The sequence below is a fragment of the Uncinocarpus reesii genome, genomic scaffold (assembly GCF_000003515.1).
Source record: "Uncinocarpus reesii 1704 scaffold_1 genomic scaffold, whole genome shotgun sequence".
Classification (NCBI taxonomy): domain Eukaryota; kingdom Fungi; phylum Ascomycota; class Eurotiomycetes; order Onygenales; family Onygenaceae; genus Uncinocarpus; species Uncinocarpus reesii.
In genome coordinates this window covers 1,967,336-1,982,248 of record NW_003052500.1, presented here as the reverse complement: position 1 = coordinate 1,982,248, position 14,913 = coordinate 1,967,336, and the positions used below count along the sequence as shown (strand labels likewise).

General features: G+C 49.2%; 4 protein-coding genes across 4 annotated transcripts in view; 3 read left to right on the top strand and 1 right to left on the bottom strand.

Moving 5' to 3' along the window:
- Nucleotides 1-2,425: 2,425 nt before the first annotated feature.
- On the bottom strand, nt 2,426-2,977 carry UREG_00859 (uncharacterized protein; the record flags this gene model as incomplete). Its single annotated transcript, XM_002541299.1, has 1 exon — nt 2,426-2,977. One exon carries the CDS (start codon nt 2,975-2,977, stop codon nt 2,426-2,428), a length of 552 nt encoding a protein of 183 aa, XP_002541345.1.
- Nucleotides 2,978-6,973: 3,996 nt separating this feature from the next.
- UREG_00858 (uncharacterized protein) lies at nt 6,974-8,072 on the top strand (the record flags this gene model as incomplete). The annotated part of the gene is made up of 3 exons (XM_002541298.1): nt 6,974-7,023; nt 7,329-7,588; nt 7,828-8,072. 3 exons carry the CDS (start codon nt 6,974-6,976, stop codon nt 8,070-8,072), a joined length of 555 nt encoding a protein of 184 aa, XP_002541344.1.
- Nucleotides 8,073-11,029: 2,957 nt separating this feature from the next.
- UREG_00857 (uncharacterized protein) lies at nt 11,030-13,106 on the top strand (the record flags this gene model as incomplete). Its single annotated transcript, XM_002541297.1, has 5 exons — nt 11,030-11,300; nt 11,366-11,563; nt 11,622-11,754; nt 11,810-12,421; nt 12,512-13,106. 5 exons carry the CDS (start codon nt 11,030-11,032, stop codon nt 13,104-13,106), a joined length of 1,809 nt encoding a protein of 602 aa, XP_002541343.1.
- Nucleotides 13,107-14,455: 1,349 nt separating this feature from the next.
- Nucleotides 14,456-14,913, top strand: part of UREG_00856 (uncharacterized protein) — a gene marked incomplete at both ends in the record, with an annotated part of 1,012 nt that continues 554 nt past the window's right edge. Inside the window, one exon of the mRNA XM_002541296.1 lies at nt 14,456-14,782. Within this exon, the coding sequence (XP_002541342.1) occupies nt 14,456-14,782 (327 nt within the window). The remainder of the gene's footprint in view (nt 14,783-14,913) is intronic.

Sequence of the window (14,913 nt, the reverse complement as noted above, 5' to 3'; positions counted from 1 at the left end):
ACTTGACATGGCCCCATAAGAGCCATATGAAGACAAGGGATCCAGGGTTGGGATAATTGGCGGCTTGCTTCTTCAAGCGATATCAATCGGAAGTGCCTGGCAATGCCGAGGAAATATGTAAGAAACGACCAAAGTCCGAGGAATCATTCAAAGACACAGCAACTCAGTGGATAAACAAGTGATGTCGCAACATTCTAGAGCTCTAGATTTTTGTCCGCATGGTGTTGTCATCCTCCCCAGCCATCATAAGTGCTACGTGGCACCATTCTCGTTGTACATATGGTACAACCCTTTTTCTTTGACCTTTATGAATCCCAAGTTTGATGCTCTAGCCTGCATATGTACATGTACGTATCTAGTACATGCAGCCAATGCTGGCTCCAGTCAGAAGGACCAGGTAAAGAAGATCAACCGCCCATGTGGAGCCTTTACCGCCAGACATGCATGGTTCATGAACCTCATAATTCTCGTTTCTGATAGGTTTTTTTTCGAAGAATCAATTGTGGACTCCAAAGTTGTGACGCCTCTTGTTCCAAGTTGGTTGCCAGCCAGCAGGGATTTGGCGCTATTCACTGAACGGTTTGAACTGAGCAATATTAAGTTCGAATCAATCCTGTCTCTCATCCAACAGGTATGTAGGACATCATTAGGGATGGCGGTATCTCACATCCTCCACGTTCGGGCTATGCTAAATGAGTTAATGACTGAAGCGCTCTTGAGTATTATGCCTTTGCAGAGTCGTACATTGCCTGTTTACGTAGCCGCAGGCACTGTACGTTGTGACAGACGTAACACAATGTTACAAGTAACATTTCAAGAGCAATATTGAAAGTCACTATTCGAGGAAGCAGATACAAGGGAGATTGACGGCCTTTCGTCGAATATCAGGTTCCAAAAGGCAAGGCTGTGTAAAAAACTTCTTGATGCCCCCCATAACAACTTTCAAGTAAAAGCGGCAGCTAGGATAATGATAGTTAGGAAGGTGGCATTATACCGGGGAAAGTAAATCAAGATGTGCAATGCAAGGGGCTATGTAAAAAAAAATTGGCCCGGGAATGGTGTGTACCATCGCTATATCAAGATCTGGTGTGTCCGCCGTTGCGAGCCTCGATGTTCAGCACGTTTCCCTGATGATCAATGGATGGAGGCAGCTACCAATGCCACCGTCGAGGGTTCAGGTTGATCTGAAGGAAATGCAGATCCTTATATTTTATGTTTGCCGCTATGAAGGCCAGAGAACTGTTGATTTTGGCGCCAGAAATTCACAACGGAACCGCGTCACATTATACAAATCATGTCACTTTATTCACCTCAAGCTGCGGTGGTGTTGACTTGAACGAAGTGGATATAAGTAATAAGTAATGGGGAAAAGAGAATCTAGCAAGATCTCTCTCAAGGTTCAACTTTTGAACTGCAACCCGTTTAGGCAAATGGTACAAACAACATTGTCCTTCGCCAATACTTTGGGTGTACAAAGTATTCCGGAGAGTCCTTTGTTAGTATGTTTCTGCAGATTCTGTGCAACCAAAAGCAGTAAAAACTAGCTTGTGTCCCCTTGGCCTGATATCGACGCCCAGTATCAAGGCCTGGGAACACAGAAAGACTGAGATTGATCTTGAAATTAGAAAGCACGGAAAATTTTTGCAAATAAGCCAGAAGATAGAGCAAAAATATCATGGTTTCTGACTGTGCAACATTGAGCTGAATGCTGCGCCAGGAAGAGTGGAGGTTGGACCTCCCAACGCGAAAATTGCGACACACAATTCCACTAACTCGCCTTGATCAGCAAAGGAGACCAACAATTGGGCGAAAATTCTGTCTTGTCATGTCTCTGTAGCACAGGTGAGAATCTGTTGAAATGGACAGTAAAAGGCAAGAGGGGAATTGCCACCACGAAGCTTGATTGCAAAAGATCGGTGTTAGGACTGGCATGGATCCTCTCGGAACTTGATGAACACTCGCATATGCATTAACGGGTGGGTGCAGCTGAAACCGCTTTGACCACAAAACTAAAGAGCTCCACTGTCTTTGATTTGTGGGAGGAAAAGCAGCAGATTCTGGCTGTGAAACGGGCATCAGCATGATGAGGGTTCCTGCGGATTGGCTGTCACTGTCAAGCAAGGACTTTTGAAAGAAGAATGAGAACCAAATAGCTAGTTCTTTCCAGCAAAGTGCTGTTCAGCACAAAGTCCAGAAGCACGGACAATCATTCCAAGAACGTGCGCGTTCATCTCGGCGAAACGTCAGATCCAAGGGCGGAGGTGTTCGTCAAGAAGCGACGAGGGTCCGCTGCTGAACCCTGTCATCATTTTGGATGGTGCATTAGCCTCGGATAGGGGACCAGGGGGTGGTTGCAAAGACTCATCATGGGGGCGAGAGTCATGACGGGCGAGACGAAGCCAATCGACCGACACACAAGTCGTCGTTATCGCCGGATTGATATCGCGGTGATAATCCCGTTACTCAGCTGGGTTGGCAGCGGAGGCTGTGAGCTTTCAGTTTCCTTCGAGGCGATGGAGAGCCCAGAAGCAAGAATTTTGCTCGTCAGGAGTCCCGAAGAGTAGAGCTCCTTCACGGCCTGGCCAATATCAGGTGAGGAGCGATGATGGGAGGAGGAGGTTGGAATGACAGCCGTGAGGAGGAGAACCGACGACGCTTCTTGGCATCCATGGATCTTCGATGGCGTCTGTTTTGGCCTCAAGATACGTGGCCGCTGCAACCACCAGTCAATCGCCCAGTGTGCTGCCACTTGCGACTGCTCGGCCTTCATTCCGCCTGTCTTGATTCGTTCAGGCCCAGGGTGAGTGGCGTTAACCTTGTGGGTTTGGTTTCGACGCTTCGCTCTCGAAAGAAACACATCATGGACGGGCCTGAGAACGACGACAGAGTTTGTCGTTTGGTCATGGAGGAATTTGTGATTCGAAAAAGCAAAATGCTCTGCCGGAAAAGCGCTCTCCCCAGCCACGTAGCACAACATCGCTGGTCACAGCTTAATGAGGGCGGCAAGGCGGTAAAGAGTCTGGACCGCACTCCACACTGCAGACATTGATAGGCTTTGGCCTCCATAGCCGCTGATTCATATTTGGCAAATCCAACGCCGAAACCCGCACAATGATGAGCACTTGAAACTGAAAAATTCGACAGATTGCTCCGTTCCTTCATGGAAATCGACCCATGACAGAAAGGTGGTACTTTGTGCACAGGATTTCTGGAGCCTCGCTCGTAATCCCTGCTCCGCGGTCCTACACAAACCGCGGATGGCTTGATTGCCAAGCGGAATGGGACCCTGGTCCATCTCTGTGTTGTCAATTCCAACGGCGACCTCCCCGCCATGGCATATGCCAAATCCTAGCTGGATGGGGATCTATCGATTAATGCCTGTCGACGTGCCATTATTATTTGCGAAGGCAGAGCCAGAAAGCATCACGCTGACGGTCCTCGGATCAAAGTCTCTGCTCGTCTGATATCACGACAATTATTCGGGTCTCGAGGGCGCGAGCGATGTGTGCGGAGGCGTCTGCATGGCAGCCTGGTCTTCCGTCGCAGGACCCATCTCGCTAATCCGCAAATCAAATCTGCGTTGGGGCCAAATGTCCTTATTTTTCGATGATACACGAGTCATCTCCCGCCTTCGGTTGATCCCACCACCACCTCACAGCTTCCTCTACTTTTCACTTCGTACTCCATACTTCAAGCGACGAGCTGCAGCGGAAGGGAAGCTTGCAAGGATGCGACTCCGCAGAATCTTTCGGTGCTAAGAATAGCCCGCTGTTGCCACCGTTGCTTGCGTTGCATGGAGGGCACGGAACCTAATTGTGAGCTAGCTCTTGCGGGACCCTGCAAGCTAAACTCTGTTGGACTGCGAGATCTCGTCTTCCCTGTTGAAGATGGCTCGGTTATTTCAAATGTCCCTCTATTCGAGGGGACGAATAGATCTCACTCGCTCCAGAGGACTCACCGGTGCTACGGAACCATCTCAGCATACGCCCACACAAGTATCGAGTAATAATACACCAGACCAACCTTTGATCGCGGGAGGGGTATGAGCGAGGAAGTTGATTGCGACTGTTGATCAGTGCTGCTTGGACTTTGCGAGCAACTCTCGCCCGAGCGCTAACCCATGCACCATAAGCAATCCGGACTTGGAGAATTAAATGCGCCGGCCTTTCTCACACGAGGCACGGGGCATTTCAGAAAAAAACGTGGAATAATGATGTAGCAAGGGACAGCAACGGGCAATCGTTCCTCGAGTCGAAAGATGCAATGTGAGGTTAAATTAATTCCTTGCATATTGCTTGCCCCATCCAGATACATATGCGCTCCTCCTCGGCTTTTCGCGCAACAGCTTCCTTTTTGCGCATGCGGGAGCACTAAACCTTGCCCCTTGCAGTAGCACCCGGGGAGCATCATGTATATGTAGAACAGTTTATAATATTTCGACCATTTACCAAGGCCTGTTCTTCGGTTCTGTGCTCGCAGGAAAAATGTCCCTCCCTCCTCCAGTCAGGGTGAAATGCAAGACCTACTTTTCGTTCCTGGCAGGATATAGTTCCGACGCAGGTACAGAGTGCACACGCAGCTTATCATCTGCAGCCAACCTTAAGGGCGTGGTTTCGATGCTGCAGCAACGGGGATACATCATTCGTTATCAGCTTGCTCTAACCTCACAGCTAATAATCTATTTGCGCTGGTTGCGATCCGAAGGAAGTTATGGCTAGTTGGACGAGAGTAGTCATTGAAGGAAAATAATGGCTTTGATCAATGAGCTTTCATCGATTGTTTGTCGGCCCCAATAATGGATGTACATCAGCTCGAAATTTTGTCCGCGGTGATCTGAAAAACAGAAGGCAGAAGTTTCCGCCTCGTATTGTTCCCCGTTTCAGCCCTCAGAACTGACGAAGATTGTCTTCTTATAGGTAAGCTCCGTCTGGGGGAAATCAGTTGATCACTAATCTCAAGTTCTTCACTATGTATTGGTCCTTGCGCAACTTACGCTTTGATCCTACCATACATATTGTTGCGGAAGTCATCGAAATCTTGAGAACTTGAACCTATCCCTGACTCTCGCGATTTGAATTTGTTTATAGAACGTCTTTTCTTGATATCAATTGCGCAGGGGAAAATAGGAAACACCGTCCGACCAGCACGGGCCTCCGGAGCGGCCCTTTTTTCTTCGCATTTCTCAACTAGGATTTGTCATTGGTCTAAGAGCGGTTGGCTCAGGTCGTGTTTCTGGTCGCCTTATTGGCCCTAAACCGTCTCTAGCTAAAATCAGCGGTCTCTTTCTTGAGAAAGGTGAGTGCAGGGGTTCTTCCCATTCACATACCTAGCCACGGGTGGGATTGAATGTGTCTGTGTGTGCTAAACACTCCGAGGGAGTGGGATTGATGTTGTATAATTTAGAACTTCTCATTATTGAATTCGCAAGGAGAACCAACTCCTCAAGCGACCAACACAGTACCGAGTAGCGGTTCCGGGATTTGGAAATTTGAGGTTCACTGGACGCAGAAAACAGTTGTACTTGAAACCAACTGGAAACTCGATCAGAAATGACTTATGGGGCTCCAACAGCAACCCTAAGCGTCTTTCCATGACGAGGATGAAGACAATTTAGAATGTTACAAGGTCAAGCCACCGCCAGATAGAAAGACCAAATCCACACAATCAATCAATCTGTTCTCCCCATTAATATTTAACAATTTCGTAACCAATCGCAATGAGAAATTCATCCGCGCAGCTCCCGTGGGTAAATCGATTTACCCATGAATAATTTTGACTATTTCCACGGACCTGCACTGTGGAAAAGTCGATTCGTAATTCTTCTCGCCGGTCTATTTTTATGTGATTATTCTTGTCTCTTGGGTCCGGGAAGGGACACCCTTAGCTTCGGCTCTGGGAAACTTTGTTTTCTTTTACATGCTCCTCATATTCCTTTTCTTTTTCCCACATCTTGCAAATTCGTGGTTGGCTGTCTTTGCCCTGGCGTCCCCTCCATTCTGGCGTTTGGCTTGTGTCGGTTCCATGGAACGGGCGGGCAAGCGGGTTCCTTTTTCCTTTTCCCACTCTCTTCTTCGATCCGCTTTCTTTGAAGGGAAATGGAGAAGATCGCTCCCGCCCGAGACCCATATGGGGTTCCAAGGTCCATCTTGGGGCTTTGGAAAAGGGCAGAAACATCTGTGATGATTCTTTTGGACCCAAAAGAAGAACGTACTCCGTACAACGCTGGGGGCGCTCAAGAGGTTCGAAGTGGAGACTATGCCTGTTTCATCACGGACATCGCCTTACTCTTTCACAGTTTAGTAATCGAAGAAGCATCCTCAGCGACTCATCCCACCGGCGTCCCTGCAAATACTCAGCCTTCCAACCCAGGACAGGAGTGGAGGGGAAAACGCGTTTGAAGGCAATGCCCCGTGATTGGCTGGAATGCGTCTAGGTGCTGGAAATTTGGGCTCGAAATCTTTGTTTTTTTCCCTTTTTTTTAGCCTTTGCCAACCCATCTCGTTCCCGCTGCAACTGCACATCATCGACCGGGATGAGGTTGCAAGTTGAAGTTGAGTGGACGACAAGCCGAGAGGGTTCGCTCTCGGTCTCTCCGGGGCGCCGTATTGTTACTAGCTGTCATCCTCAGAACCGAAACTGGCTTGTAATCCACGGTGGTTAACAGGTCGTATCTTACAGAGTTGAAAGCGTTGGTAACGTACGAAGGTGCTTCAACGACCACGCTAACTCTCCGAAGTTGTTGCTTATGTAAGATATCGTCCCAATGCACGCCTGCGCCACCTTAGGAGCTTCCAGTTTGCATAACGTGAAGGCTGATTCGCATAAAGAGCTTTGGGGAAGCTCTTAGTATTTGCATTGCATATGTAGGTGCTATGTATGCATGGATATTCATCTTGGGTTTCAGGCGAAGGGGAGTGGGTCAGGAGAACTCGTCGGTCTTCCGGCAGTGTCAGAAACCGTGAACCTCCTCGAGATGGCTGTCCAGGAACGGCCAATTTTGACTACGTTGGATAACTGTTCTAGGTAGATGACAGACTGCGCCAGGAGAAGGGATTTATAGATCATCGACATTCCTATTCTAGCACGGCGCGTCGAACACTTATTCTGTGGCCTTGGCATTGTCTATTCTCGTTATTCAAAGTCTCATCCGATAGACGCCGCACAGCGTTTTATCCTGATTTCATAACCACAGCGAGTGTTGAGTCGACGAAACTTCGAGAAGAGACGCTTAGTTTTCTATTGGTGATTCTTGAGCAACCGGGTAGGCCCGGTTGCGTTGATCCCGAATGCCGGGGAGGCTCTTAACTCCATGCATCTTCTTGTCGAAGCTTCTCGCAATGCCGCCAACGATATTCCAGAGTTGGCGCAGTTGCGAAGTTCTTTTATGCTTCTGGAAAAACGGCAAGGATAAGCGGTATGACGCGAAAAAAGGCAAGTTTCCAAATGCGCATGCCATTTCCATCAGCATTCCGAGGGGATGGAGAACGGGACGGGATCAAACAAAATCATGCCATCGAGTCCTTTGCGCGGCAAAGGGACCAAGAGAGAATCATGATTCCGGAAGACCCGTCTAAACGATTTTCATCAGGTGTGAGTTCTCCCGGTTTCTGGGACGGTGGCTTGGAGGGGGGTGGTTGGACATGGGACCTGAATGGACTTGACAAACGCAGGTTGACAAGTGCCCCGGGAGCTCCACACGAGATTCGAGTGGATCGCAGTCTGCAGTTTCGTCTGTGGTGGCGGCTGATCCATGGATGATGGAGAGGAGCCATCCCTGAGTCTTCCGCGATGCAAAAAAAAAGAGAGCTGCTGGCTTTGTTCCAACAGATTTTGGTGCTGACACAGATCAATCAAGCTTTTCTCCACCATTTCGGGAAGATGATTCGATGGGCTCAAAGGAAACCAGCAAAAGGTTTCTGAGCTTGGTCGCTCAAAAAGCCATGATGTCTGGATATCAAGCTAGGGAACTGGGAAAAGGCAAATTTTCTTTGACCCAACGCCAGTCGGACCCTTGTCGATACGGAAACCCGCTGGCTCGACGAGGAGAGGCGAGTGGGAGAGAAAGGGCTTGAGCTCGTTCGCCCGGTTGGGGGCCCTTTTTTTCCTGGAGATGATGATGATGAAGATGAACGGGACTTGTCACGCGAGAGTACAGGACAGACAGGGTGGCAGCTGTGTCCATTTCATGTTTCTGACTCTTGATGTTGTTTGGCGGTAGGTCGTACGGGGAAGTCGATCACACACTGCATAACCGCTCTGCTGAACCCCACGACTGCCGGCTGGGTTCTGAGTTGTCAAACGGATCCACTCCCAGTCTTAGCTCGAAAAGCGTCAATATCCACGAAGAGGTAATTTTCGACGGTTTTACGCTCTTCTCTGCGAAAATAAACACGGTGCTCTGACGGTGGATATGAGCGAGAGGAGCGCTCTGGCACCCAACAATGCGCCGGTGAGGGCTGAGCAAGATTGCTGCTGTTTGGCCTGGTGACTTGCCAGAAGTGAAGCTGCTGGTGCTCAAGACGCTAGTCCCGTACGGTCCGTTACAGGGTGTATCGGGCCAGTACCAAACAATACCGACAAGTCATCCAGAGAATACAGGATCTAGGCCACAGAAAAATACGGTGGGAAACCAACATTATTTGTCGACGAGAGCATTGGCATTTACGGGGCAGAGGTCGGAAGAATCGCGCTGAGATTTGAGGAGGAGGGAGCAAAGTCTCAATAGACTTCTTTGAGAGAGGAACAGGCTTTGACGACTTCTTTTATTTGCGCGAGAGCACGGACATGTTCTGTTCCAGCGTCGACGACGCCAATCATCATACCACAAGCGTTGTGTATAACTCCTAAGCTATATATATATCGCGCAACCGCGGGCCCCGATCTCGCTGGAGAACGAACAAATAGAAGTACGCCGGCCTGTACACCTGGACTGAATTGTTGTCATTGGGATATCGAGAAGCCGTTGTACCCACACTGCGTGCCATGTGTCGACTTTGATTTCCTGTCTGCAGTTCCTCTTCCAGCTTAAATTGCGATTGTCTCGACCTGTCCCTTTTCTTCGTTTCGGACGCGGCCGTTCTGATCGAGCCCTGTTTCCGTCTGCCCGAAGGAGCTATACCTGCAATATTATCGCACGGGGGGCTCCCATCTCCCAAACTCGATCCTGAACGTGCGAAGGGACCATCGGATATCCGTTCGACCAAGCCCAAAGCGAATCACAGGGCCCCAAGGCGTCTTTCGGGTGCGGGAGCGTCAAGCGTATCCACCGGTCCATCGCCCTTGAACGGCGCAAGTGGACACTAGCGTTTGCTGTTTCTTCGCCTCCCCGTCCGCTCACCAGGAAGAAACATCCCGACCTCTTCTCCCACCGCCCACACTCACGCTCGCTCCCCCCAGCCTCCACATTTTCGCTTTTTTTGTCAGCAACCTTTGTCAGTCTTGATCTGACTGCACAGTCGTGTTCTTCGTCTCCGACCAGGGCAGGTAATGTGATCACCACGGGTGTCTCCTTGTTTGTTCCTCTTTAAACTAGTATCCGTGCTTCTGTATCTCCTCTCCTTCGCTGTTCTCCCTCTCCCTCTCTCTCACCCTCAACCTCCCACCACTCCTCTTCTCCCCCCACCCCCCCCTTCATGGGTTGTCGTCCCATCTCACTGCCCAATGATTCCGTTTATGACTGAATGACCCTTGCACCCTCCTGTGTCGTTGGACATTAGCCCTGTTTTCCCTTTTTTCCACCTGTCTCGCTTGCTGCATAACTCCATTTCGTACTTCCTGCATGATCTTATTTTGCTTGCTTCCCAACGTCCACCTTGTCGCACATTGACTGATATCTCGTCATTCTGTCGTTCTTTCTGCTCTCCAGATTCAAACACACAAAAAGGGAACTGGAGAAAAGTGAATCAAAAAGAAGGGGGGAAAAGGGCTCTGTCTCCAGCCTCCTACGACCCGTCACGACTGCTACGAAAACCGCAAACGACTGTTACTTTCTTGCTTGGTTTTGCCTTGTTGCGTTTTCATCACCATAATTCCTCGATCCGCAGTCAATGTACTTCAACAGGTACGAACCATCGAGAGCTTAGCCAGTATCACTCGACCTTGCGGCGAATCTTGTCCACCACGTGCGCCGAGTTGAGTAACCATATCGGACTTGTTTCGCTCTCTTAATCCATTTTGCCGCTATCCGTGAGAGGACTCTCGATATCCGTTGTGGACGAACCTGTTTCTGACGCCAACACCGATTTGCTGACTTGGCCCGTTTCGCGTATATTGCCAGCGTCAACCCGGGGAAACCAACGGCAGAATCGACCAAAGTGCTTCCGTGTACTTTTACCTGCGATTGCGTTAAATTTGCTGAGCGTTCGTGTCCTTATTTCCAACTACTTGGCTTTTGACGGCTCCAGTTAGATCGTTTTGACCTAGACTTTTTGTTGTGTTTATGATCTTGGATGCGCTTGAAACAACAACCTCAACCGCAGCTTTGAATCGGTCTTTCAGTGGAACCCGATCTCTTTCAGCCCCTACGGCAGTTTACTTCCATATACGTTGCTCGCTTCGCGCCAGTCGTTCCTCGCGAATTACGCTTAGAAAACACTAATCTCTACTCAAGGACGTTTCGTGTCAAACCGGAAAGCTGGAGCTACCGTCGATATCTCAAGTGCACACCCGCGACGCTATTGATATCCCATTCTACAACCATCACGCCGTTCAACGACCATCTCTGGGCGGTGAGAAATTGCGATCGTTGTGCCTCCCAAACCCGCAGCAAACCGCCTCTGGAGTGAGCTCCTCAGCCTCAAGCGTGAAATTGGAATCTTCTACACTATATTCCTCGGGATCACAGACATTGAGTTCCGGCACAGGGCTTACCGCTCACTCCTTCTCTCCCGCTGAGCCAAAAGTATCCGAATCATCGTCAGCGGAGGGAGCTGAAGGCTTGCATCGTCGACCCCCTCCAGAATCCGCGCGACAAGTAGATTATATGGGTGCAGGGGAAGGCTATCTCCAGAACCCACAGAGTTTGGGGACAATGCACCAAACTCAGTCCTACATGGACGTCCATTCGTCGCATTTGCCTTCCGCGCAAGCGTATACGTCCCAGCCCGGAAACGTTGAGACAATACCGCATTATCCATATCAACAACCGCCACTTTTGCAACCCGGACCTTCGGCGTACGCACCCACCACCAGCGCATATCCCTATGGATATTCGAACCCAGTTACCTCCCCGCAATCGAGCAGTCAACCAGTAACAAGTTCCATTGCTACACACGTCCCTGCACAAATCCTACCCTTACCCGGTGAGCTTTTGAAATCCCAGCTGACTTTGAAACTACGTTGAATTTGTTTCTGACTAGACCTGTAGCTATGACGACAGGTCCCAGCCCTCATGGTTATGCTGGGTCCAACAACCATGCCCAGACCTACGATGTGCCGTTCGATACTACAGGCCAAATAGCCCCTCCAGGCATGAAGCCGAGGGTTACGGCCACTTTATGGGAGGATGAGGGTAGTTTGTGTTTCCAAGTTGAGGCGAAAGGTGTTTGTGTGGCTCGAAGAGAAGGTGGGTTCTGATCGTTTTAGAAAATTTGACTTAACGTAAGCTGACCACTTTGAAACAGACAATCACATGGTCAACGGTACAAAACTGTTGAATGTTGCTGGTATGACAAGAGGCAGAAGAGACGGTATTCTCAAAAGCGAAAAGATTCGACATGTAGTCAAAATTGGGCCTATGCATCTCAAGGGTGTATGGTGAGTTGCCTAGTACTTCCTTCTCCTATCAACCCACCACTAACATGGTTTCCAGGATCCCTTTTGAGCGGGCTCTTGAATTCGCCAACAAGGAAAAGATTACAGCCCAATTGTATCCACTTTTCGTCCACAATATCGGAGGTCTCTTGTACCATCCAACAAACCAGCCTCGATCGAATGCCGTTGTTGCAGCCGCTGAGCGAAGGCGACTTGAGGCCAGTCATCAACAAGGCCGCCCAAGCCAAGGCCCTCATCCTCCGCCATTGCACCATCATCATTCCATGCACAACCCTGTTACATCGCAGGTTAGCCAGTCGTCGAGCCAAGCACTTGTTCCTGCTGGCCGCCCAAGTTTTGAGCGGGCTCACACTTTCCCAACTCCTCCTGCTAGTGCTTCTAGCTTGGTCGGCGTCCCTAGTCAAGGAAATTCATATGATTGGGCTGGCAGTGTTCACAACTCGCATGCCTTGTCGATTGACACTGGCTTGGGTAACTCACGGTCAATGCCGACAACCCCAGCGACGACTCCTCCAGGATCCAATTTGCAAGGCATGCAATCGTACCAAAGTCAACAGAGTTATGATTCTAAACCGTACTATTCTTCAGCACCCTCAACTCAGGCGCAGTTCACTACACAACAAGCCACTGCTCCACAGAGCATGTCTAGGTATGTGAGACAGCCATCGACAAACCTTGATAAATCAATGATCACCGGAAATGAATCGGACCTGCGGCATACTAACAAATATCTGCACAGTCAGGGAAATGGGCAAGTTGGTCATGGCAGTGTAGTGGGAGAGGGAGGACAAGAGCACGAGACCGAATACATCAACGATGCCAACGGCGCCTATAACAGCAACCGTGGATCGTACAACTATAGCACGAATCACTCCAGTGGTAGCATCCAGGGAGAGACTAACCAATTGTCCTCTGAGATGCCAACCTCAACCAGCAATACAAACGGCACCGACAGAATAAACTCGAGGCCCAGTGGTCAAGCCCAGTGGAATCCTGGTTATTCTACACCGCGATTGGGACCGCCCAGCAGCCTATACAATGTTGTCAGCGACACTAGGAGTACTTCTGCTAATGGGACCACGGGAGATGCGTATTCCACTTCGTCACAATCGGCATCGACTTACCCCTCTTCATCTTTGAACGGCTCGAACAAACGTTGCAGAGACGATGACGATCAAGAAGAACCGCCACGGAATGAGAGCCAAAATTGCGAGGGAGGTTTCGAGCATAAACGCCGGAAAACTCTTACCGAGAATCCCGTCGGAGGCCCCGTGGGTGGCGCATCACTTGCTCTGCAAAGTTTGAAAAATGGTGGAATGCCTCGACGTCGTTAAAATACCCTTAAGATTAACAGCATGATTGTCGTGTGGGCACCTGACGCTTTAGAAGTTCTCTGGCGCCTCGTTTCTGGGTGCCATTTGCGCGTATATTATGTCGATTGGTTGCTTGGTCGCCGGTCCAGTTTTGATTCGTGTGGTTTACAGCAAGCCTCTGCCGCCGTTCCAATCGAACACGTTTCAGCCGTTTGATGTGTCCTTCCATCGGCTACAGAATTATCAGACGTCCGTCAATTTTGGCGCGTTCAGTTTTCTACCCCCAGTTTGCCCTTTTTCGTACTCTTTCGCCATACCTTTTCAACCCATCTCTTGCAAGTTGGATTCCGCCGTTTCATCGTTTGTGATTTTTTTCAAAAAAAAAATTGTTAATGATGACACGAATTTCCTTTTCTTTCTAAGCCCATTTCTTCATATTCTGCTGAGCAAGCCTTACCTATTAGATCAAGGCTGGTCTTTTGCGTTTTCTTTCATGTTTCTCTGCTCAAACCCAAACCTTCTACTAATCTCTCCATATGACGATTCGCATGCTCAATGAATCAGTTAAACCGCGTCTGTTATGTTCCAGTCAAGCAAAGTTTGTTCACAAAAAAAAGCGGCTAAACTTTCCGGTGCATGGTGATGTTTACGAACTGGAGCGGAAGAAGCACTTTTTATAAAAAATTCATTTCTCCAAAGCCTCTTTTCCTTGTCTTTTTTTTTCCTTTTTCTCCTTTATATTCTAATCACTCTTTTCCTTTTGCATCTCTTTGAACCATTTTCGTGTTTTATCTTTTTTCGTGTCTTCCTTTCGATCTTGGTGTAGGTGGTGCAGCTTTGGGATATGGTGTCTCTTCTCATGTTTCGTTTTATACTTTCGCCATGTCATAGATCAACGGGTGAATGAATGAATGATATCATGGCCTATATTCAATTTTAGTTCCGCATCTTTACTATATTTCTTTGAAAGTACTGCCTAGGAAACATGGGTTTCTGTAGAGGCATCTATCGCCATAGGGGCTGGCCTAGAGTTCATTCCTGGTGGCTAGTCAGGTTCCCGATAGTATCGACACAGCTGTACGGAGTAGGATGAAGATCGATAATATCACCATCTCTGCTCTTTGACATTTAGCTACGGAGTACGAAATGATCCAAAGGGTTTGAATCTGGGCTAGCGCACGTGACCTGCAAGTCATCCCGTCAAAGGAAGATCCGCTAAACTTGATCGGGAAAAATGACAACATCTCGGCTCCGGCATGCGGGCATTTTTTCTTGCCTCATCAGCGTGACTTTTGGTAATTATGCAACCTTAGCATCAAGACCTAACTCGTCATCAGTCTCTCACCACCTCTTTTCTCCAAGGGACCAGAATGCCCCGCCACCAATCCACCATCTCCCCGTCCATCCGCAACATCGTCAGCAAACCGTCCCCCGCCAACCTTGACCAGTTCGACCCATGGAACTCCTCATCTACGGGCCACCAGCGGTCCGAGAATCCTTACTCGGGTACGGGATGGCGGGAAACGAGGATGCAGAAATTGAGTATGCAGCTTGGGAAGGGTGATTCTTCTTGCGGGGCAGGGCGGGGTGAGTGGAAGTGGGTGACCCCCGGTGAGAGAGAAGAGGAGGAGGAGGAGAAGAGAAAGGCAGATAGGAGTGGGGATATTAGATCTTTTTTTGGGGTGAAGAAAAAGAAGGTCGGTAAGAAGGATGCTGGAAGATTGGCAAGAGATGTCAAATACGTGCCTGGCGTTGATGGTGGAAGGTGAAGCGCCTGCGGCTGAAACTGGGGATGCTGTCGCTTCGTGAAAGCGTGATAATAATGAAA